At 42.0% G+C, this 26,111-nt stretch overlaps 1 protein-coding gene across 2 annotated transcripts in view; it reads right to left on the bottom strand.

Moving 5' to 3' along the window:
* The window catches only part of slc25a21 (solute carrier family 25 member 21), an 83,273-nt gene that overhangs the window by 6,776 nt on the left and 50,386 nt on the right, over window positions 1–26,111 (bottom strand). For both annotated transcript variants that reach the window (XM_053434954.1, XM_053434955.1), the window contains 3 exons: window positions 21,552–21,600; window positions 9,689–9,772; window positions 501–567 (listed from right to left, as the gene is read on the bottom strand). In XM_053434954.1, the coding sequence (XP_053290929.1) occupies window positions 501–567; window positions 9,689–9,772; window positions 21,552–21,600 (200 nt within the window). The remainder of the gene's footprint in view (window positions 1–500; window positions 568–9,688; window positions 9,773–21,551; window positions 21,601–26,111) is intronic.

Below are 26,111 nucleotides of genomic sequence, written 5' to 3'. Positions count from 1 at the left end.
GGAGACACATCCGCTGATTTGTTTATCTGAGCAAAGACCAAAACACCAACAGAGGTGGTTTAATCAAGGCTTTAATTTGCTTTAATTCTTTGCTCCTGACATTTCTCACCATCAGCCGGCTTTGTTCACCGTGTGAGTGATTACCCCATCTTCTCAGTGTGAGCGCCTATTAGTTCACACATCCTCGTTTCCAGCATCTCATTACCGAGAAGCTCCACACCAGGCATCAGGCCTCCTCTGTGCCCAACCTCCCAACACATCGCACCATCGCATGTACTGGTGATGTGAATAGAGATATGCACACAAAGGATTAAGCTTGGGCTTGCTATAAATGGTTGTATGTCAATATTTGGGACGGCCGACAGAGCAAATACGAGCGGCTGAGGTGGCCGACGACTTCTTGGGTTTAATCTGCATCTGTGTACCTTAGAGTCTGAGCGTCACGGCCCAAGAAGTTCTGCAGCTCTGTGTAGAAACAACAAGCACGTGCTTCATCTCACCTTGACTGCTCTCTTTGGTGTCTCGGCCACAATCGGAGGCAGGATTCCCTTGTAGAAGCCAAAGATGCTGCAGAGAGAAAAGGCAAGTTGCTTATCTGTTTGTTGATTCTATCTGATATTTTAACCAAACAGGATGTAATCAAGAACTCAAAGAATTTGTCAGTTAATTGGGTTATTATAAGTACTTATTGACTTGATTGACAGAAAATTATCAGGGAAAACTGCAAAAATTTTAGATTTTCAGATTTACTTTGTCAAATATCGTGATGAAATAATAATTTTTAGGATTTGGGTTTTAAGTTGAACCAAACACGCTAATAACGCCACAATATTCAGATATTCTATACACACGATTATCCATTAAACAAGAGAACACTGATTCTTTCAGTTTAATGACACACTTCAACAGCAACCTCTACAAAAATGATCATACACTTTATAAAACATCTCTAGAACTGAATGTTGTCAACTGCATTGAGCAGATAACAAACTGGAACATCTGTATAGTGTTGGCATATAAATAAAACAATGCTTAACTTATTTCACACAATTTATTACACAACAGAAGCAAGTTGAAAATTCTGGAATGCCGAAAGCCGCCTGGAACATCCTGGAAAAACAATCTTACTATCTCTCGTAAGTCATACAATGGAAAATGTTCACCACAAATGATAAGTAACTACAATTATTTCTAGTTAAGAGTATTCTGGGAATTGGGATGTGCACTTTCATAACACTGGAGCATTTAAACGAAGATTACAGTCGATGCAGTTGCCAAGATATTCCTGATTTGAGTTCCTAGAATATGTCAAGTTCCAAAAAGATGGAGCCAGGATGCACCAACTCGACCGCTTCTGTCCTGATGCTGACGTGGGTTTTGGGTATTTGGCTGAAAAAGTGATCTGATACCAGTGTTGAATAGTAATAATAAGCTGGATGGTATGTCTCTCTGTGGGATCATTCTTTTACATCAGGACAACATCAGGCTGGACTCAAGCATTGCTTTCCTAACTCTGTATTAAAAAAGTAACGAATAAATGTGCTCATATACACATCCATTTAGTGAATTGTTGTATTAAAATAGAAAATTATTGCTCATAACTTAAATGGAAATGAAAATAAGAAATAATTGCAAAACAGCTGACCCTCTGTTTTGGCTCCATCCAAAATGTATGGTCCTACTGGTAATGCGATACAGGTAGAGATGTAAACATAGAATCTCACAGGATTTAACTACATAGATCAGCCCCACTCTCACTGATAACCTGAGGGATTTGAGTCAGTATCAGGATCTAATTTGTCCGTCTCTCACCCTACATTTCCCACAATGCAACTAACATTATCTCCTCTAGAGGCACTACGTCAGTTTGTCCTTTAAAAAGACACAACAGGTGAAGTTGTCCTTCTAGGAGCACACATTTTATCACATACTGGTATAACGTGGGATTCTTAAAGATGTAAGGTCACAGTCTCACTTCAGTCTTTACTGTGTGAAACAATCTAAAGAGAGTACACATGGAAACCAGGACACATACCAAGCTCACAAAATGGAAACAGAAAGTAAATTAATTCTGTTTGGCAGCGCAACGACCAAGAAACATTTTCAAACCACTAACCGTTGTAAACATCCTCATCAGGAAACAACTTAAAAGTTTATTTCATAATTTGATGAGTTGGGCGGTAGCTGTGTAATCTCAGTCAATTTGTTAGTTTGCCTTTACTTCCTCATACGTCCATCAGTGACTTACATCCTACTTAAAGGCAGGAAACATAAAATATGAAAATGTTTTCCTTTATTTCACACAATTTTTATTTTGATAGATATCGCTTTTATGGAGTATATTTACAAAATAAGGGGACAGTTTGGGTAGATTTAAAAAACAACACCACTTTTTTTTTAATTGTACACAAATGTCTTAAATATATTCCTTTCGTGTTTGGAATCTTTCACATTTAGATCTTATACATTATCTATCACAAAAACTGTAGATAGTATCTAAAAAACATCACACCTACAACATGGAAGATTTTTTTTTACTCATAAGGGCAAAGCATGTATGATGTAAGAGCAGTTGAGAGCAGTCAGTCCTGGCAGTAGTATGTTTTCTGTTTTGCAAAGGCGGCATAAAGCGTGTTTCGTATACATTCAGAAGTGCATACATGTGCATCTCCCTCATTCTTCAATTTAGTGAAAACATGGGTAGAAAAGTTCAACTTGTGTAGTTGACACCAACAAAACATAAAGATGTCAATCAAAACAAATGATACAGGTACTATGCTGTCACTAAATATAGACCTACATAACTTTGCTGACACACTACATTGTGCAACAGTGATAAAAATCATAATGTGTGAAGTGACTGTTCTAGACAAGTTCAGACTGAACAACATGACCAGAAGTGACTGACCCGGAATCCTAAACAACCACATCCTTGTTTATTTACTGGCGGGCAATTTTTTCCATGAGAAAATATTGAGTCCATGGAAAATGCAAATTATCCCAGTTCCAGAGAAAGAGAGGTGTTTTATTATGTTTCTTCTTTTTAAAGCCGAAGGAACTAAATATCTCAGACACAGAGTTTACAGTTAAATGACATGATGGATTTGAGGGAGTCACTTTATCTTTTTCTGAGAGAAGTCCAGAAATACCTGTCAAAACCTACCTACAGGCAGATCAATGTGCTTTATGCTGGTAGCAGCTATCATCAGATTTGTTTGCAAACAATTTAAGTTTTTCCTTTTTCTATTTATGTCAACAAATCCCTGAAAAAACTAAAACAAACAGTGAACAGATCGGGTATCGAGTATCGTCTGTGTGGACACAACCTGATTCTTCTGCATAGTCCTCCAGGAGAATGACTAACACACCGCTGGGTTCAGGCTTTTCATGCGATGTGTTCACAGTGATAATAATATAAAACATCTTCAAGATGAAAACACACTGAGATCTTCTCTCTTATTCGTAGTTTGCATCACTGAGAAGATTTTCTTAAATGTATATGAGAACTAAATCGGAACATCCCTGCACACACATGACAATCAGACTCTATACGTGCTCTCGTCTGTTCTCTGATGGTAGAACAAGATACCAGATGCTATCAGAGCAGGGGGTGTTCATCTCGATCTTGAAGACTCATCTCCTCTGGGAACACCTCCTCTCCTAACACCCCAACATGCCTCAATGGCTGATCTTCTAACAGATTAAGCTGCAAGTACTGCACGGTCACCTACAGCAGTGAAACGCATCTTTCAAATTAGTCAATGCAATGCAGAATGTGAAGTCATCAAACCCCAAAGTCCAAAGCAAAGAGGAAGACATGCATAGCGTATCTGCAAACACACACAGAAGCAAAACAGACACTTCTTCATTTTCAACAATCAGCCAAAATAAGGCAACTCTTCACCTAAGTTGCTTGCACGTGACGGAGAGAGAAAGAGCATTTCAGTGAGAGCATATTGATAATATACACAGCTCGGTGTGGAGAGGACAATGTGGCGCGACCGACTGCATCCTGTGAACAGTGGCTGTAGCTGTGTTGTGGCAACAATGTCTACAAGTCAACAGAGATGATTTAGTTGATTGTGTCCAGGTGTAAATATCTTCGCTGCTGGCTTCTTACCTTTCCACTGAATACAACCTGAGAAGGACGAGCCGTGACACGCAGAGAAGCCACAGCAGCTAGGCCTCCGTCCAACAACTGCAGCGAACCACAACCAATTATCAAAACACTTGTCATCAAGTGACAGAGCTTTCCAAAAGCTATGACTGTCTGCTAAACAGCTGATTACTGATATTACTTCTTATTATATTAATATTGGATTTTACAAGATCGTCTACTATTAAAAGTAATTGTCTGTATCAGATTAAATGACATTGTTCAGACATTACTGAGACACACAACAAACACACACATAAAAAGGGGATGTGTCACATCAACAGGCGACTGACATATCAGGAATACACAACTATGCTTCAACATGTGTTCAGACAGAATGTTGCTGCCTGAAAGTGGAGAAGAAAGATGCTCTTTCAAAGAGGAAGCTTGAGTTCAGAGGGAATCTAATCTGGTTCTGATCATTTTCTTCTGTATGGAGCTTTTATAAATAAATAACCATCATTGGGCCATTTCCTGTTACAGGGAAAGTGTTACTAAACTAATGATATCAAACAATTCTTAACTACATGAATTCTGATCAGTTAGGAATGGGTTATAAACAACAAGAACTATTTATAGACTGTGTGGAATACAATGTGGAAGAAACTACTTCCCCTTAATTCTACTTCATGTTTACAATCAGGAAGGTGTGAACGGGATCAAAACACTTCATTGCCAACCATCAGCCCCAGTAGAGCAACTCTTCGATTATGTTGCCTGAAGGTGACAGAAAGAAAAGAAACTATAAAGTGCGTTTTGATATTATACACAGGTCGAATGAGGCGTGACCGACTGCATCCTGTGAACAGCGGCACCAGCTCTGTTGTGGCAACATCGTGTACAAGTCAACAGAGATGATCTTGGATGATTGAGTCCGAGGGTAAATATTTCCGTTGCTGGCTTTCACAGTATAACCTGAGAAGGTACGAGCCCTTAGAGCCGATCAGAACCCCCAGAGGCTGAGATCCCCCCCCCCCCCCCCCCTTCCCAGAAAACTGCAGTGAACCACAACTTATTACCAAAGTACTTGTTGCCAACTCGTACAGGTACAGAGAAAAAGGATTTTGTCAACACCTCAAGTTACACGTGAGAGCGAGGGAAAAATAGATTCCTCCACTCGTTTGTGTAAACAAGTCATTTTAGTCCGACGGAAGGCCCATCCCTCGGCTCTCTGTGTCCATGCAAATAGTGGCCGTGGATTTCCCCGGGTGTGGTCAAGCCGGGGGGGCCACCAGGTGATAAAGGAGGGGTGAGAAATTTGTTACAGAACAAATATGGCTTCTAGTGAGTGGCAATCATTTGAATTCTAATTTGATTCCCAATGTAAAATACACACTAAGTCCCTTTTTGGCTTTACTATGCAAATGTCCTCCTGACCAAGGAGGGGGGGAGGAGATGTGTGTTTGTATGCACTTGTGTTTGAGATTTGTCTTTCATTTTCATAAACCTTTCCTTTTTTAACAGCCTCCCATCCATTCTGGAGAGGAGGAGTAGCACTGACACAACCACGGAAACATTTGATTAAATACACTGGCCAATAATAATCACACGGACAAGCTCTGACTTCTTAACTGGAGAAATGTGTAAAAGCATAAGGTAACATTTGCATGAATATGAAAAGTAGTAGAATGATTGTCATTAGCAGAGATGAGTGTTACACTTCACAGCTCTGTCATGAGAAATATGAGCCGCCCCAGGAACTTTTCAACATGTAAACAACCGGCATGCCTCATCTACAAATATTTCCACTTTCCCAGTGTCGGCTGTAACCTTCTCGCTGAGAGGGACAACGAGGCAGATACACCAGTCGCCAGGATTCACTGGATAAATCCACAAATAAAAAGTGTCTCTAAATGAAAAGGAATTTCCTGAATCAAATCCTTCTTCAATTGAGTGTTCCAATATCAATTCATAAAACCCTGAGACGGATCGTTTAATATATTCCTTTTCCAGTGTAAAGCGGTCTCCTGTGGACGCGTGGAGCTCGAACCCTGTTAGCCTCGCGTGGTCAGATCTCGCTGAGCGGGAAAGCCCGGCCACGCGAGAGACATAAAACATGGCGGGCGCTGCTCCACTGAAGGCACCGCCCGGCCTCCGGGCAGATGTCTGGTTGTATTTCAGATTTAAAAAACTATGACGACAATGAGGAGCTGGACAAAAGCAAAGCCATGTGTAAAAAAAACAATTGACTAAAACTATTATAGACCAACTAAACCATTATAGATTCCTCTTATTCATCCACTGCACTATATTCCCTGGTAATGGTTTTACTGTACTTTATATCCAGTACACATACACACATATATTATCATAGTAATCATAGGGGGATAACTACACTGCTGACCACGTTTTGTTCTAACCGCTGTTTTTAATCTGCTTAGTATTTATTATTTATTCTTCCAATCATGTTTCCTATGTTTCCTATGTTTAACCTACATGCACACAGCACCTTCACCACCAGCAGACATATGCAACACCCGTGTTCTTCTGTTTATATGTCGTATGTCATGTTTATACATCGCATGTTTTGTTGCTGTAATTTTGGCACTTGTGAGAATCCCACATTTTCATTCGGGCGTATACTCTGTATGCGGATGAATGACCATAAAAGTCAACTTAAACTATTGTATTGTGGGTAACAGCATGCATATATATACAGTACATATATGTGTGTGTATAACATGTAAACATAGTATTTGTATCACTGAGCCTCAGTCCTGCTATATTATATACCTATAGCTGAACCTACCTATATTTATTTATTAATGAGGGCATTTGTTGAATTTGGTTTAATCTATAAAATGAAACATGAGAAATGTAATATTTCAAAAATGTCTCCTTTGACCCTAAAAGTGTAACTGTTCACAACTTGCATACATTTATTTGATTTTCATTTCACGTTAAGAATGACCTCAGGATGTGACATTTTGGGATATATTACATTTTTCAGTGTGCGTTGTACAAGAGGATTGATACCACTCTCATGTCTGCACAGTGAATATAAAGGATCCAACACCTGATGGAACACTCTGGAAATTAGTGGGAAAAAACCTGGCTCAGCTCAAAAATAAGAAAAATCCCCCTCCCTTCACCCCTGGAGCTCACTAATTAACACGCTGTGGCTTGGACCAAAAACTGATATGTTTCACGACATATAGCTCTGGGCATAAAAGTAAATAAACAATCCTCCAAAAATATCAAACTACCCCTTTAAGCTGCCAGCTGTTTCACACAAACCATGCCTCTCTCTCCACAGAAAAACATATGTAATCTGGTGGATACGCTTATCTGTTCTTCTTCACACTTCTGTGGATGTATATATTTTTTGCATGGGTGGTCCCAGCTGGAGTCCCCCCACCCCCACCAATCCGGCACTGTTAGTTCCAGGGTGTTACTCATTGATCTACTGTACGGAGTCTCCGCTGCAATGCATGGACCCTTCTAATAATTCTGTGACCATGCTTTGGGTCCCGACCCAGTCTCTGGATACCACACTGGTAAAGAATGCTTGAGAATAGAGTCTTTTTGTTTGCCTCCAGACGGAAACACTTAACACATGCTCATTCTGCTGCACCCACATGCAAGGGGGGGGGGGGGGGGGGGGGGTGAAGGAGTGTGGCCTGTGAGGCAACACGCAACCTCATGTTGGTGAATGTAGTTCACACTGTCACACACTTATGAGCACAGCTACAGGATTTCATGCCAGATTTTCTAGATTTATTAACCACCTAATGTAAAAAAATTCGAAAATAAATTTCTGTCCTAAAACTGTATAAAATATACCTTGCTTCAATATAAAAAGTAAAGTCTAAAGGTCATTGTGTCCCGGCTATAAAGTGACAAATGGATGGAGTCATACACATGCATATTTTCATGTCTTTCTTCAGTTTAATCACTGGGCTCGAGCTGAGGGCTCAGGTTTCCTCCCTCATCGCCTCAGACGGAGTGAGGCCTGGTGTTAGCTCAGTCCTACCACGAGCTGAAGGGAAATGTTTATTTTTAATAATAATTCTACAACAGCGGGGCCTAACACTATTTGTATAAATTATAACTAAGTGGTTTGGCCTGGAGGTAAAACTCAATGTGCTACTGGGGAGTGATTACAGCCTCAAAAAAATATACTGTTAGTGATAATTGGTTGACGCAAAGTGAATCTTCCGTCTGTCCGCCGACACACACACACACACACACGCACACACACACACATACATACACACACATGCACACACACAGATCTGTAGCATGAAATTACAGTCAAATAGCTCCAATAGCTCATTGGGTTGATGCTGCGTAGTTTGGCCACCATTTCCTTGAGTCAGAGACTTCTCTGGAAATTCATGCAAACCTACTCCCGAAGGACACACCCAAAAAAGCATGCAGGCATTTGATTTCACACCGAGGGTGTGTGGGGTGAAGAGGGCACAGCTACTGTAGCAGGATCTCTGTTGAACTGCAGCCAACAGAGGATTTCCAACTGTCACAAGCCGGCCTCTCACCGTGCGCCTGCTCACACCTCGCAGCAGATCAACTTTATATCCGCTGTAAAGCTGTCGACTCGCCGTAAACAGAGCGAGTGGCAACCACTTTCTCCTACGCCTGCACTGTCTCACAGAGCTGTCACACGGCAGGCAGAGGTGGAGGGAGCGCGGCTGGATCACTGTCTTTAGCTGGTTGTGATGTTTAACACAAGGCAATAGCTGCTCTGCCTTCATCCATTGTGAGGTACAATGAGTTATGAGGTACTTTCAGTAGCTTGTTGCAGGATTTTTCTGTAGAAAGACACACCGGCCGTCATTAAAACAACCAAACACGTGTTCTTTTTACCTCTGTTATTGTTCCTACATGTAGTAATTTAGGGCCATAAAACAAAACCCCAGAAAGGCAGTATGAACAAAATCCCCCAAACTTACTACATACATCCTTTCTTATGTCCTTGACAGACTCAAGCTGTATTTAATGTATGTGATGGAAATGTGCCTTTCTAAATAAAAAGAGAATTTAAAAAAAAACAACCAAACACCTTCAGCTCTCCCCCTCACCATACCACCATATCTTTGAGTTATCGACTAGAGCAGCATGTTTAGTGTAAACGTCATGCTGACAACACACCATTACCCCTCATGCACAGTGACATGACAACTGTCACAATACCATTTTTCAGCAGCTTATCTTTGATGATAAAAGAAAGCATAAAGTACATTTCTCTGCGATGTAAAGACATTTTAACAGCATGTGCCCTTTAGTGTGTTGGACACAGTTGACCAACTATGGACTGGCTCCTCCAATTATCTTGTGTATTTAAAATGTTTCTTTATATGATCATAATTAAAATTTTAATAGAACTAATTGTTTTTATGTTTGTAAGCAGAATTTTCCCATTGAAGTACAACAAAATGGAAATAGAATAAGTGGAAATTAGTTTAAGTTACAGATCAATACAACTTTGTCCATCTGAGTAAAGAAGGAGAGACAAGAAACATGACATAGATGTCACTGGTGATGTGAAGAAACTGTATGTTATGGATGACCTACCCTTCATTACGGATGATGGTGCGGAAGCAATCGCTCAGGCCCTTGTAGCTGTTGGGGTCACTGGTTGACGTCTGGATCTGGAATCTGCAATGACAAAATGATCGTCAAACATTCATTATGATAAATACACTGGTAAATAACATCCTGACATCAGCGAGTCATGCCAAGATGGTTAATACAATGCAGATACAATAATTCTTTAATTAAAGATAAACTTTTAATATTTGTGCATAAATGGAAAACACTTTGAAATGCTCATATCGGCTGATTTTAATAGGCCAAGTAATAAATCGGTCGGACTCGGGTAAATCTGATCTTTATCATAAATGAGCTCATGAGTCTCGTTATTTCTCTCCTTCTCGCTTTCATCTCCATTTTCGCCTCCTTTGCTAAAATGAGAGGCTCCTACTCCCAGGTCCCCCCACCCCCCCCAAGCACTGGGGAGAACTCAAACATTTATTTAACCCAACCGATCCAATTAGCCACTCAACTCCCCAGGACCAGGCCTTTCGTGGCAAGCTCTTCAGATACTAACATGCTAGTAAGCCAAATGTAACAGCTCTTCGGTTACGTGTAAATTTTTAATATGAAAGAGCCAGTCGAAGGACTCTCTGGTGCAGCAAACATGCTGGTACCTCCCTAATAACAGTGGCTAGGCTCTGTGTAAATCTTTCACACGAGAGTGAATATAAATGGTGCCTGTTAGAGATAAAGAGCTTCCGGTGTCGGTACACAAAGGGTATCAGAAGAGATTTAAAAGACATGGATCCAAAACTCATACTAAATGGTCTGGTTAGATTAATGATTGACTATAGACTTGATATTTGATTGATTGACAAATGAATCAAACGATAACCCAATGATTTAATTGTAAGAAATGCCGACTTGAAGAATTTCTACATTTTTCTACAAAGAGAGGACATATGGGTAGAAATCGAGAAAAGATATGAGGAGAGTAGGAGGTAATGGGACAAGAGAAAGATTCCCTCCTCATATGGCTTCAACTGCCGGGTCACAAGGTCAGCAGTAAGTCGTCCACACGGGTGCCTGATGGGGCCATAAAGAGCCCCCGGGCTCCAGTGCAGGGGGAGTTTAGTGGGGTGAGCGGCCTTTCATAACAGATTAACATCTTAGAGGGGTGTCCCTCAAATCCTATTTGGTGGATTCCCAAATAGCTTGTAACCCATTCCTGAAAACCAGTTAAAACAGCATAATAAATAGATGTCTGACACCATATTAAAGAGAAGAAGAAACGAAGGACTCCAGGTATGAGGGGATGGTGGATAAAGGGTACAGAGGGGACGTGGAAGATTTAAGACTGCAGGGACTTGTAAACAAATTCAAATCTCGCCTAATTAAAGGCATATGATGCTGGGGTCAAGGATGGTAGAGACCCTGTCCCCAGTCTCCTTGCTCTGCTTGCCCCGACCCAAAACCAGTCCTGAGAGAGTTGAGTTGCCAGGACTGTGGTCCGGTTCCAGCCCCCTGACTCCACTTGTGACCCCAAGGTCACCTCATTTCCTCATGGCCCTCTCCTACCCTGCCATAAAAGCCAGGGACCAAACAGCAAGGCCCAGGGAGCGGGAGATAATAGGGAAGACGAGAAGAACTTGTGGCAGCAGGGGAACCGTCAAGCCCCTGGCTAGGAAGTAGCCAATGTTGCTTTTCACAGCGACTAAGAGTGCAAAATGAGACTCAAAGCAAAACTGCTTAAATGTCTGTTTTGTAGCTACAGACAAAAAGTTCTATAAAGCCTTGGTGAAGTAACTGATATAAAAAAAAGCACCAAAAAAAATGCCTGCATGGCTCCAGCAGATCCACTTGGCCTTGGAGTCAGTCATGCAGATCGTAAACTCTGCAGACAGAAGACTCAAGGGCAACCCTGGGGATTCTTTAAAACACACCGTTTGGACCATCTCATTCAATCATCAGCCAAAGACAGTATACTCAGAGGTGATGATACCTGTGAGTTCATCAAGAGTCCCCCCCTTCTTTCCCCTTCCCTACATCCCAACCCCGTGTTTATGCTTTACAGGCCCCTGAGCTGCCAGGGTGAGGGTGAAGGCGAGGGCAGGTTGGCGCTTCTGTGAGCAGGACAAGCACTCTGGGGTAAATAATGCTGAAGACCTCGTCCACCTGACCTCCACTGCCTATAAAAGTACAAACTCTAGGCAGCCACAGAGTAGTCAAAAAGGTAAATGAGGGCGGTGGAGCCGGCTCGAGCACCATTTTTTGTATTTTTATAGACAGGAGCACAGTGGTCGAGGGCCTTGCAAGGCCGTGTCCGCTGCCAGACCCCGGTGATAATGGGCTCGAACTGGGGACCAACAGGACAGCCTGTCACCTCAGAGAAGACGAGATGTTGAAGTAAGGCTCATTAATGCTGGTGTTAAAAAATGCCTTTGGGAAGGGGTACAGGAGTTATGAGGTTGATCAAAAGGCAGAGGTTTGATGGGCTAACTTTTAAAGGGGTAGGGCAAGCTTTTTAGGGGATCTCTTAAAATATGCCCGATTAAATGAGGGGTATTCCCTCAGTGGCACTCAAAGTGTGGCTAGTTTGATGACTTGCTCAGTTTAAATTTAGGGCCTAGTATGGGCTGACATGAAATCATGTTTATAGCTGTTCACACAGATTGACGTATAAATAAACACCCTATGTATAAGTAACGATTATCTACAACAGATAGTTATCTTTTGCCATATTTTACATTGTAGTATTTCAACCCGGGCAATTATCTCCAAGTACGGAGAGAATGATTTATGTGTGTTTCTGCGTATTTGGATTGGTTGCTACGAGAGCACAGGCCTTCCCTCATGGAAAAGCCAAGTGTTTTGACAAAAACCGGAGAGGCACAAAAAAAGATAGAGGGAGGAGTGGAACTGAATCAACGGGGGGGTGGGATGAATTTCTCATGTTAGATCTGGAGTGCATAAGACAATCCAGAAGGCAACATAAAGGGAAAATCTATTTTTTACAGCTAGACAGTTAATTTTAATGAGCAGGATCATAAAGATGGTAAAAGTCCATTGCATTGGTACACAAGGTTAAGAGCACTTTTCCGAACTAAATGGTCCAACATGGCAAATGCGACCAATTGTGACTTTAGTCGTCCAACTGTGCTTCAGGGTCAAAGCATCAGAAGTAGAAGGGCCCCTTCTGGAGCTGATGACTGCTTGTTGTGATCACTCATTGTTGTCGACCACAGTGCTGACTGACTCTAGCTGAGGAAAAGAGAGTGCTTGATGAATAAAGAGAGCACAAGACAATAAAAGTGCGACAGTTTGATGTCAAACCACTTGTAGTGTAGCACTGAAACATGACTATTTATTTTGGATACAGTCCAATCTTTGATAACTTGCTCTCGTTATTTCACGGCCGGTACTTATTGTAAGTTGTTTTGGACAAACGTGTCTGCCAAGGCCAATAAAACACAGAGCTTTGGGGAGCAGACTAGAAAAATAAAGTTAAGTAGAAGAAGATTCAAGATGCGAGTAAAAGGGGGGGATAGGTGATAAACCTTTGACGCTTTTGACACGGCGGCCAGCCAAAGCTTGATCTAGCCCAGGCCCGGTTGGGTTTCACCGGCACCGCAAGCTGACTGGACCTGCAAAAGCCAGGGTTAGAGAGCACGGCTTTGGTGCAAATAGGGGAGAAAAAGCTACTCTGACTGTTTAAAGACCTACGCCATCCTCCTGTCACTAAGCCAGACTTCTTTCTCACACTGATAAAACTGACTCCCCTGATTCCCTACAGTGACGTTGGAACCAGTTTTCTGGTCCAGATGTCTGCTCATATACTCTGACCCCTGTGACCCGAGATCAGGCTGCATTACCGTGGAAGAGCAGGAAAAGAGCTGCATAAAACAGCACGAGGACAGGCTGGGCAGGTCCAGGCCCAGAGCGAGACTCAGATGTTTTGAACATTACATACTTCTGGTTGACTGATAGATCACTCTATATGTTAAAGTGGACTGTGGCAAATTAAGAAAGCCACTAAGCTTAAGTGGAGCAGATAGGTGGAAAAAATGAGCAGTGTTACGGACATTTCCAGAAAGTGGTTGCAAAGGCAGAAAGGATTTCTTGGGTGTTTAAACTGGGGTCTCTTAGCCTCTGCCAAGTGCTGTTAACTGAAATTATGATACTAATGTTAGAGCTGTAGTTTTAATTATAGTATGATAAAACGGTCAAAAAAAAAGATGTTTTATAGCAGTTCACTAAATACTCCAAAAAGATGTTTCTGCAGACGTAAGAGTATTCCTCAAGTACAAATTAAAACAGGAGCTAAACTTGATTGATTCACAATTTCAAAATAGGAAAAATATGCAAATCCATGGCTGGATAGAGTAGAGAAAAAAAACAGAGGACATTACAGATGATGGCATTGCATATAAACTCGGTCGGCATTACCCGGTTATAGACTGGGTCAGAGCAGTGGCAGTAACAGCCACTTTGATGTGAGGAAATGCTGCAGGATTGTGGAGACTCCCCTGACAGCAGGTAACCACTGGTTATAACCCAGTGCGCCCCAGACGCAGGCCAACTGCCCTGAATGCTTCCAGAGAGAAAGCTGAGAGTCACCATTTCTACTTTGCACTGTCTGGTCTGGGCTTCACAGAGAAGAACAGATTACACAGGTTGTTTTGTATAACTTTTTCATTTAAACTCCTTTTTGTGTTCTTAATTCTATCCAAACATTTGCAATTTGATATTAGTTTGTTGGGACACCTATTTAGACTGAAACCAAATGAGTAAGGTTTCATGAAGGCAGGCGGATGGGTTGGATGTGTAGATGAAAAGCACATGTGGATGGAGGTATCTAAGGGGAAATAGCTACCACTACTGTTATCTGTTACAGTTGTCTTCTCTTTCTATTTAGCTTTCCTTTCATCATTTCCCATGACAGATGCATCTTCTTCAGATAAATGCTATACACTGTTCTTAACTGGGATTATTGAGGAAGAACTAAGGATGAGGATTTAAGGCCAGTCCAGACTATAACCTCTTCAACTGGATGCAAACCAGATCCTGTAGTTATCTTTAAGTGCAGTACTCTCACATGAGGGACTTTAATTATTATAGATAGAGTCAGTGATGCAGTCCTTTGAAAGTAGTGACCATGCAAAGGAGACACCATTGAGGGGCAAGGGAGGAAGTTTGAGGCCTGCTGCAGGATTCTTGCACTGTTTTGTTTTTTTTGCAGCAAACCTCTGCAATTACATACATAATCTATGTTTGAATTATTATGGTTTGCGGTTGAGAGGACTGCCACGAAGGATCTTGCTGACGGGTGGCTTGTTGATCTGTGGCACCCCAGAGCCAATTGCTTTACCTTTCACCTTCTTCAACATATTTTTTTCAAGGCAAGAACAATGAAACAAACATTGTGCACAATTGCAACATGCAGCTATTGTGGACATTTTAACAATGAGACATCAAATGTGGTTTCTCCTCCATCTATCAACTTCAGGATCTGCCCTCTGGAGTTATAGGTTTGTTCTCAGCCCTCTTTCAGAAAGCAAACCACTGCAAAGACAAGGCAGCTTCACTTATGTGAGTACACAGTGTACAACTTAATTGTTGTGGAGACTTTGTACCCAACACACACACACACACACACACACACACACACACACAGTTTGGTGCAGGGACCATGCTGAGACCTTAAGTGCCTGTTCAACATTTTAAGTACAAATGACCAAAACTACATCAACAAAAGCAGGAGGTGAAAAATCAAACTCACATGCTTAAAAGGTTTTAAGGACTTTTTAATGAGCATAGAGTTGCTGTGCCACCTCTGCTTCTAATGCTGCATGGCCATCTGCTACTCCACTGCTGGTGCCACAGTGACAACATTTTCAAAATACTCCAAGTGACTTTGCAAGTTAGTGAAATGGAGGTGGGAGAAAGGATGTCCTGCATGTGTGGGTTTTGAGGGTACGAGAGAAAAAAGATGGGGCGGCGGGGGGGGGGGGGGCACTGTGGTTTCAGCACAGTCAGGGTCTGGTGAAATCAAAGCACACAATGCCTCAACTCTGTAATTAGTGGACTGGAATGTGAACCCCTTCACTGATAATGATTACAGGTGCTCGAGCACCACACAAACATACACACTGAAATGCACATCTGCTCTTTATGTGTATCTATAACTGAATTCAATTTACTTGTGACTGCAAAGTTACATCCTCCACATCTGTGAGTAACTGCAGCAACATCTGTCACAACATTAAAATTAAATGGACAGTGCTTTAAACTTTATCTTTGACATTTTGTTTTTGTTAGTTGTCAATTAATTACATGGTATATTATATATACGTTTTTGGGTCATAAATGTTACATCATGCCATAAATTGGTGTGTGAGTTTATTCCATTTTTATTGTGATAGTTAAGAATACAAAGCAGGAACATTTGTTTTATGATTTATTATGTTTTATTGGATATAAATTGGGCAGATGAAAGGGGCAGTTCGGGAAGATGTCCAAGCTGTGATTGTTTTTTTTTTTGTGTTGAGTAAATAAATGAATATTGAAACAGCAAAAAGTACAAATATGCACGATACACAAGGATTTGAAGGATCCCACATTTAATTTATGGACAGCATCAAATCTGCAAACATCTCTACCTGGCAAATACAGTACGATTAAGTTTGATGATTAGTATTTATGTTTAACGTGCTGGTTAGAAACCTTAAACGCATGTTCAAGTTAAGGGAAAGATCCAGTTAGAGGTAATAAAAGGGCAAACGTTAATTTCAGGTTCATGAAGTGAGTTGAATTCTCACCGACATGAACGCTTAAAGTACCGACCATCCTGAGCCACCACAATGGGACACACAACTCACACTTGTGCGCTGAAGCGATGCACAGGCTAAGCCCGGGTTGTCCTCTTTGCATGCGGCATGTGTTTGAGTTTACACTGCGAGTAAAGTCCTGCCCTCCAGTCTCTCAGCGCCGGGGGGACTAGGACCCGGCTTGACGACCGCTGACCTGCCTGCTCCTTTACAAGAAAAGATCAGCTATCAGGCTGCTGCTGCTTTGAGCCCTGCTGTTTGAGGGTGGTGTCAGGGATTCCTCCATAAGTGCAATGGGGTTCACCAAGCAGTTGGGGGGCAAACAGAGTTGGAGGCGGGAGGGAGGAGGGGTGAAGCCTTTGGGCCATCCTCTCCGCTGTCGCACGTTCCCCAAAAAGACTGGACGTCATCTGTCAGAGCTCTCATCAAAGATCACTTTCCAGCCCCCCAAGTGGGGTACACTTTCATGCGTGCTGTGACCAAATGGAGGTAGTGTTGCCATAGATATTGCCGTGAGCAAGGGCCAGCACCAGGTTTTTCCAATCAGGCTTGAAAAGGCTACTGGCAGGCTCTGTGGTTTTTCGATGGCTCTGACAGGCATGTCATACAACACAATTTACCGAATTGCATAATTCAATACAAATCTACGAAAACACATGTTCAACAGGGATTTAGAACAAAACATTAAATAATCGCTCAACAAACTTCAAATTCAGGAGTAATGATAGAAGTTTAAACAATGCATTCCTCCTGAATGTTGATGACGTAGTTATATAATAAGGTTTGTATTAACACAAGTCGTGGCTGATGCAACAACGGGGCTAACTAAGATGGTTGCCGAACAACTCAAACCACATTTGACAGAATGTGAAACAAGTTAATGGTTCAGTGGGAGGAGTAAGAAATCTGCATGACATGTGGTTATCTGAGCGAGAGCTTGAAAGACAGAATCGGCGAGGAAGAAAAGTGTGAGCGGAGGAGAGAGGTGGAGGAGGAGTGGCTCATTTCAAGTGTTGCTGTAGAAAATACATCTTTGGGCTCATTATAGCAAACGCTCCGGATCATGTGCACGCTGCGGAAACTGCAGGAAGCTCACGATGACAGCAGAGGCTGCTGAGGCGGACGCAGACATGAGAGAGGCGTGGTTTCGCTCTAAGGGCGGAAAGGGAAGGGGGTGATGGGAAATTTCTTTCTGATGAGCACGGGTATGTTTGCGCATGCATGGGTATAGGGCGGAGCTTCGTGTAACAGGATCTCGACATGAAGGGAAACGCGGGCTGAGTGCAAGTCTCTAATGAGAGGGAGAACCTGATCAGAGTCAGATGGGGTGCCCCGAGCGCACAGCCCCCTGCAGAAAGTGCCGCCCGACACCCTTTGTTACCTCCAAGTGAGCTGAGACCAGCCCATGAACCATGTAACTAGGTGGTTTCCAGGTTAATGAAAAGCTGTAACTCCGGTCCCACTGTCTCTCTCTGCTCAACTGACGACTGGCCCCCATCCCCTCACCACACCCTCCATCTTCAACCCGACATTCCTGCCACTAACCATGAAGAAGGGGCGGGGGGGGGGGGGGGGGGGGGGGGGGGGGGGGGGGACGTCATGGTCAGCGGCAATTAACTGTTTACTTTGTGCGAAGTATGCTACATTTACATTTTGGGCTGATTATTATCCACAGTGACTCAAACGTTGCAGTTTCTGGATCAACGTATTAAAAGCATGAAAAACCATGAAATTACAAGTCAGAATTGCACAATGGAAGTTGTACGTGTGATAAATATTTGTTCCATACACCAAATGCTTCATGAAAATGAATAAATGTCAATAATACCCCACTTTATTCCCTTAATCTCCGTTATGACCTGTAATGGGTCTCACACTGGTCTGCACCCCACTGTGTGTGCACCATCAAGGAAACTTAACTTTAAACAGGATAAACAGTTTATAATAATGTCTCCATCGTCCAGGTGGTAGCAAAAACACTACAATTATTCAGTTTGGTTTATTTCAAACATTTCTAAAAGTTTCTAAAGCGCTCAAATAGATAATCAGTAACAGAAGTTAAGTAAAGTAATTCAGTAATCAACATAGATTAACAATTCATTTTCCAATTACTGATAAATCAATTGTCAAAGACATTAAACTGAGCTTCTAACAGCTTGGCACAAAACTAAGCACAATGCATCCATGTGCTAATCTCAAACTGACGGATATAACCGTAGGTCTACAGACATTCACTCCTTCACAACCATGAAAGAGGCAGTAAGTCAGTCTGATGGAAGCTGGGCTCTGCAGGAGTCCCTCAGATGAAAGATAGATGTAGTGGTTAGAAATGGTGAGTAACGGGGGTCATGGCTCGACTGGTCAGCCAGCACGCCACGGGGAGTAGAAATGAAACAACAAAGGCAAGAATATACGCCGTGAATTATCTGACACAACTTTCACCTTTAGGTCCTACATGTAGGGTCCAGTGTGGTCGACACACAAAGTGGTTTTAACCAATGTTCTGAGCTGATAATGTCTCTATAACCTAGGAGTATTTAGATTCCTGGAGGAAATTGGGTTTTGTTACACTTGAATTGTATGAACAGAAAAACAAAGCATATTAAGTATGTAAAAAATATGTACAAATATGGGCACTTTGTGTGTTATACAACAATATATAAAATACAACAGCTAAGCGGTTATTGCATATACATTTTAATACATATTGTATTACATTATTATATATGCATTTTGAGGGAGTCCTAACGTACAACACTCACAGGGTCTTGAGGTCACTGTGACCTTGACATTTGACCTCCAGACACCAAAATCGAATTAGTTAATTCACTAAGTGAACGATTGTACCAAATTTAAGACATTCCCTCAAGCTGATCTTCAGATATCATGTTCAATAAAAAAAGACAAACTTTGTGAGGCCACCCTGACCTATGACCTCTGGCTACCAAAATCAAATGGTTTAATCCTGGAGTCCAAGTGAATGTTTGTGCCAAATGTGAAAGGATTCCTTGATGATGCTCCAGAGATATACAAGGCGAAACATTTGCTTTATGAGGGAACTGTGACCTTTGACCTTCAAAATGTCATCACTTCATTATTGAATCTATGTGATTACAAATTTGACAACCCGGAAACATCATACCTCCTCTTCTGTCACTGGCGAGGAGGCATAAAAAGCTGGCAAATGGTTCTGACATATTTTAATTGATAGTTGTAGTATATTCATAGTATTTATCTTCTGGTGGAGTATTGCTACATCGAGGCGTGTGGCTAATCCTAAAACGACAGTTCCCAACCCCCCATTCCCCACAGAGACAGACAAAACCTAATTTGGAAAATAGGTCAACATCAGCGCCCAGGCAGGTAGACATTTTGTCAAGTTTACTTTCCAATTAAATAAAAAATAAACACAGAAAAGGGAGAGAGAGAGAGAGAGAGAGAGAGAGAGAGCGAGAGAGAGAGAAAGAAAAAAATCCCTTTGATTCTAACTTGGTGGAAAAAAGTAAATTTACTCCAGTTGCTGTGCAATTTGGACCAGTGGACATTAAAGCAAGAGCCGGTGCCTAATAAGAGCCATGCCATTGAGAGGGAGAGAGGGAGGGAGAGAAGGAGAGAGAGAGGGAGCGAGACTCAGTGGAAGTGTGGCTGTGTCTGACTCTTGGCTCCAAGGTTTCTGCTAATAGATCTCAGCTCCCTCAGTGTCCCAATTAGCTGGTATGTTTGCTTGGTTTATGAATCCATGTGGATATTAAGTGTGTGAACAAGTGTGTGAACAAACATGTACAGTGTGTATACATATCTGTGCATATCCTGCACGTCTGCTATTCAGAGTACATAAAAACCCCTCTAAATGTCAATTATAATCAGAAGAGACGCTATTCTCTTTTTGGATTTGGTTGAAAAAAAAGTTTTTTTCTAATTCAAGACCAAACAAGATCCCTTTACGCTGACCCGTCCTCAGCAACAGACCGTCCATCAACACCAACACATGGCAACTTGAGCAGAAAACAAACAGATAAAGCTGTCCAGTTTTAGAGCAGCTTTTATCACTTTTTAAGGAAGAGCATTACAAAGAAAATAGTGGGTGCACTTTTAACCCTGACCCCGTGTGAGGACGGACAGGCCGAGCTCAAGACTTACCTGTAATAAACCCCCAGAGCTGCTACACGTGACCATAAATCACACTGTGCGCCTTCAAAGTATCAGATATCGACTAATACAACACTGCTCACCCCTCGGCTTTTATCCCCGCCTCTCCTTCTGTGTGCCGGTCGTGGTAATGCCTTCAAAGTGCAACCATCTCACTTTTTTTTAAAAGGCACACTGGGCAATTTATTTACCAAGAAACTGCTGCCATAAATGACAGAGAAAGCCATACAATTTACTGACAAGTAGTGAATGGGGCAGGGGGGCTCAGAACGAAGCCAGAGGTCTTGGCTGGGCCTGTGAAAGACTATAAAGCTTTAGTAGAAGCCCACGACCTGTTTATGGCTGGCTGAGACACTGTGGTGTGAGGCTCTTGATCACTCTGCAGCTCGGGACGGCTGCCGCTCTTGCATAACAGGAGATGCTAACGGAAAACAAGGCATTAAGCACAGCGAGTGCATTAAGTGGCATCTGATATGGTCCGCTGCGAGTCCACGTCCCGCTCAGGAAACAGCCGGCTGCTCCACAGGAAAAAAAAGAAGGGGAAAATGCTCTGACCCGTTTTTCTTAAATTAAGTAATAAGGTAAAAAATGTTCAGTCATTTGAAAACATAAAACATCTAAGGTTAACATTTTGTGGGGAATGAATGGGTAAATGATGCATTTCATTTTCCAGAAAATGGCTCAGGCCCTTGGCACCGGTGCTCGTTTGAGTGGAGAGCGAGTGCAGTGCTTGCCAGGCTCGCTTGAGATGGGAAAAATAGACCTGGTATGTGCGGAACTTCACTGCACAGACCCACATGCCCACCGCGAGGATTCATAACAGATGTGAACCAAAATGGCTCTCGTAAGTAGCTTAAACCTTAGGTACACGGGTTTCACAATAGATGACGAAACGTGAGTGTTTTCTGGCGGAATGTGCGGCTTACCTGGTCTTCACCACATCGAGGGGATGCATCAGGCAGATCTCCACCAAACCTAAAGGATAAAAAGAGACAGGATTAGTTTCTTCAACAGCCATAGATATAAAAAGGTGTATGTTGGTTGTGTTCAATCGCGTCCCATCAATTTGTAATCCTGCAAGTTTATAGTCTTAATAGAAAAGCTTTATTTACACAGAATTATTTGCACCCTCCTCAATAAGCGGCTACAGGGGCTACGGCAACTGGGACTGGCTGCTTGAGTTTTGTCAAGCAGTGCTGGTGTTAACTACTGGTCACAACTGGTCAGCACTACGTACTCCAATAGGTCCTCATATCCAATCAATTAGACATTGGAAAGTAGGATGGGACAAATGTGGCCATATATTCCTCTCGCTCTGTGAACACAAGTGCATCCTGGGGCCCCATTGAAGGGCCTCCTACTCAGCTGACATCCTCTGACCCACTGCAGCTTCACAATGAATCAAACAGATTTTTTTTTTTATTTATTCAAATGGGTAAAATCTTTCTTCCTATGAGAGCTTCATGGAGCTCATTGGATCATTCAGCGCCTCCCAACTCTGATCACTCTGTTTTTCTCCCTCTTGTTGACACAGACACACACAAACATCATCATGAGACACATTTGTACACTCAGCCTGGGTAAATATGTAATTTACTCTTTGCTAACACAAATTAATTACATGTTTATTTCCATACAGATCAAGAAATGATGTTTGATCAAAAGTGGTTACAGGAGACATACTCAGGTTGGCTTTTAATGCCAGATGTGAAAAGAAGTAGAGTTGTCCACTTGTGATCAGATTTCTCAGGAACTATGTTTATGCCAGAGCCTTTATGAAAGGGGCCTTTAATTCCTTGTCACTGTTGCACACTACTTGCATTTAAGTCTCTGTATGTTTTTCCATGCAATCATTTCAAAGCAGCTTTTAAAGGCTAAATGTTTGATTCAATAAACTTCTTATTCTTCTTGAAAACCTTGTTATCAGCCTGATTATCACTCAGGTTAACATTATTGTCTTTGATTCTTGGTGTTTTGAGTCTTGTGCCGTTCCAATGTGAAAAATGGTCTGAGTGAGTGATCCAATGAGACTTGTTTTAAAAGCTTCTTGTGAGGGACTGTATCTGCCGACATGTCAGCTGGAGCCACCGACCTTATCAAACATGTAAACCCAGTACATGAGTATCGTGCCAGCGGCTGGAGAATCAATGCAGCCGAGTGATCAGTGAGAGACTTTCAAACACACGCTAACTATGTGCATCTGTGTTGAAAAGCCACTGCTCTGGCACGGAGGCCTTCTCCCTCAATCAGGATCTTTACTTGAATACACAATTCGCACTGCATCCCTTTACTGGTGCTCCGAGGGCTTCCCTTGCAGATTCCACTGTGTGTGTACACAGCTGCTCTGCTATATGGGCTCTTTCTAATTTGCTCAATTAAACATATTGTCTATAAAAGAGTGTGTCTTCTGGGGTTTTTCCAGGGAAGTAATTATCAAGTGAAATACCGCAGAAAAATTACTTTGTCTACAGTTGTATCTTGATGTATGAATGGGAGAAACCAAAAAAAACAAGTGAACCCAGCTACCAGCAGGCAAGAGTCTAAGTAGATTCCATCTGTTCCGGCTCAGTTGACCTGACTGTGGTTGTTAATGATACCGCGCTGAAAAGGTAAATACGAGCCTTGAAATGGACATATCATTTTCAGGCCGTTGCTATTAGTAGGAGAGCAGTGGAGATGAGTAGCATCAAACCTTTCAGCAGGTAATCAGATTACGTGATGAAACCAAACCTGCCTTTCTGCTTGATCAACCTGTGTAAACACAGAAGATGCTGGGAAGGGACCGAACGTGCTGCGACAGGTGATCGAGGGGAAAGAGAGGTTTGGAGAGAGCCATTTAAACGGCATAGTTCAACACTTAATGAGAAAGGCAAACACGTTGAAAAAAGACGAGACAAAAAAAAAAGAAAATCTTCCAAAATTCTCCTGCAAACTTGTGTGCGACACAAATTTAAGCCGGGTTCACAATACGCAGGGGAACATGTCCTGCAGGATTCCTCTATGAGGACTTACTGGCAAACCAATTGGCCCGTAAGTTTGATTTTATAATCTCTGCTGATCTGTTTTGATTCGACTTCAAGGCAGAACCTTTTTTTTTATAGACCCACAGGCTTCAATATGGATGATGTTAGATCACTGTACAGACTCAAACAGCATCTTCATAAGTGAATCTGAAGGCTGATATTTCATTTTTCAGTCGTCACGTATTTGTATGGTTATGTTTAGCAACAGATTCACATGCACAGTAATGGAGAGATGGTATTTGTCTCATGGAACTATACTTTCATTGTGCGGGCAAAGCATGTGTCCCTCATAGTTGTACGACTGGAAAGAAACAAAACAGGCTAGAGTCTGGACAATAATCTAGAATATATTATTATAAATACACAGAGAGGTGGGACAGGAAACAGCAGCACAGAACACACAGGGTTTCTGCAGGATTCAAAACTTTAAGATCAAACTGACACATGTAAGTCAAGTATGACAGATATGGAGGAATATCAAATTATTTACACTTCCCCAAACCTGAATACAAGGTGTAATACCCTAATAGAGAATAACCCTTGAAATGCTGTGTTATCGTGCAAGGAGAGACAGTGGGTATTCATCGTCTTCCTCACAGCCAGCCAATTACAGCGTGTTAATATCTGTATCATTGCAAAAGAACTACAACACACAGACTTTACAAGCTATGCATACCTCTATAACATTTGTCTTAAAAAAAACTTGAAGAAAGTAGCATTAAATCAATGTTAACGTGATAAAGACATGTCTTGTATCAAAGGTAACATATTTTAAATGCTTGAAACTTTTTACGGCCTAAAACTCTGATATTCCTTGAATTTAAACAACATAGATTTAGATTATTTTGGTGAAAGTCATGCACTTGGAGAGGTTATTGTTAATAACCAAGAAGAAAGCACTTGAGCGGGTAACTTGTATACCTGCAAGTGACCAGAGCATGTTTGCACATCTGGATTTAAAATGATTCACTAGAGATTTTGGGCCTCATCGTAAACCTCAGATTACAGGAACTCCTGAAGGAGATACGTCTCCAGACGCTTAGCAAGGTAACATTAGTTAACACACATCACTAATTAGGAGACTTGCCCTCACTTTGAAATTCTGATACAGTGATTAGTTCGGCATGTTTAAGTGTGTTCAGGTCTCAGGCTGTCAGGGATTCAGCAGTGAAGTGCCTGTGGACCAGTCTGTTTAGGTATGAGGACAACGTCAGTTATCAATGCGTGTTGTGTTGTACCTCCAAGATGGCAGTTGTAGAAGGATTAAGAGATGACAAGTACAAATGCAAAACTGGGTTGTGTTTGTTTGAGCATCTGTCAAACGCCCTTGCAGACGACACACCTTGAGAACAGCTGATGGCAGATGAGATGACAGGCTTTAGGAGTTAGAAGGAAAAACCTCAACAGGAGGAAGTCTACGACCATAGTACTGGACTGACCTTTGTATGACGATGCTGCCTGACGGCGAGTTCTGCATGTAAAAGGTTTGTCTTTGTCTAATGCCATTCAGTTAGTTGTATATAATTATGTGTCACAAAAAAAACAAAGTTAGGTCACTTGCTACTGGTTGTTGATTATTATATCCTTGAATGCCCTTTGGCAGCTCTCAGTCAGACGTAATCTCTGTGCTGAATATGCAAAACAGCAACAAGGATTTTGTTTTTTTTTCAAATGAAAGTGAGAGTCAAGAGAGAACAATGTGGTTCTGTGTCTTGTCACTCAGATGACACACAAAAAACAGCCTCTTCAGATTAGGGCGTTGTTTTTATCCAACAGATGACAGATCCTCAAAAGATCCACCTGTCAGTGTAATGCATTTTGATCTAATGTGGCAATGCTTGGTGAGGCAGCTAATTAGTGGTATTTTAGGAAGGGGATTGTTTTCACCTGCAGGTGCACAGAAACAAGTTGATGATTCATAGAGTATCATTGTTCTTTATTTAGATTCAGGTTTGATTGGTGACGCATTATGGAAACCTTCATACGTCAAAGCCTTAAGACACCAAAACTAGGTCATTTCCTCAAAGCCCAGTGAGAGGCAGCTTCCCTCTGCACTGTGCCTCAGAGCTTCATGCTCCTCTACTCCAGCTGTCAGCACGTACTACTGTTTAATCGCAGAGCGCAGCAGTAGTGAACCCACAGGCTCTTAGAACTTCACACCCCTCCATAGCCGCTGATGCACTGAGCATGGAGAGGGTAGACTGGAACATAGGCCGATCTGAGGCGTCATGTTTATCCACCCTCAACATGGGAGCGCCCAACGGGAGAACTGCCGGGGCACTTTTGGTAACAACCAAGATGGCTGCTGCCGATGTGGAAAATTCTGAGGAAGTCACAATTTAGACGGTAATAAACACACTGAATGATACAGTTGATTCTACGATTCTTTTACCTCTAAAAGGTCAGCATGGTCTGACCCAAGTTATATCATAGTGCTGTTATACAGATATATCGATCCTCCCT

Source organism: Pleuronectes platessa, chromosome 11, assembly GCF_947347685.1.
Source record: "Pleuronectes platessa chromosome 11, fPlePla1.1, whole genome shotgun sequence".
Classification (NCBI taxonomy): domain Eukaryota; kingdom Metazoa; phylum Chordata; class Actinopteri; order Pleuronectiformes; family Pleuronectidae; genus Pleuronectes; species Pleuronectes platessa.
Note: the sequence above shows the minus strand (reverse complement) of the source record. Positions and strands in the feature narration are given on the sequence as shown.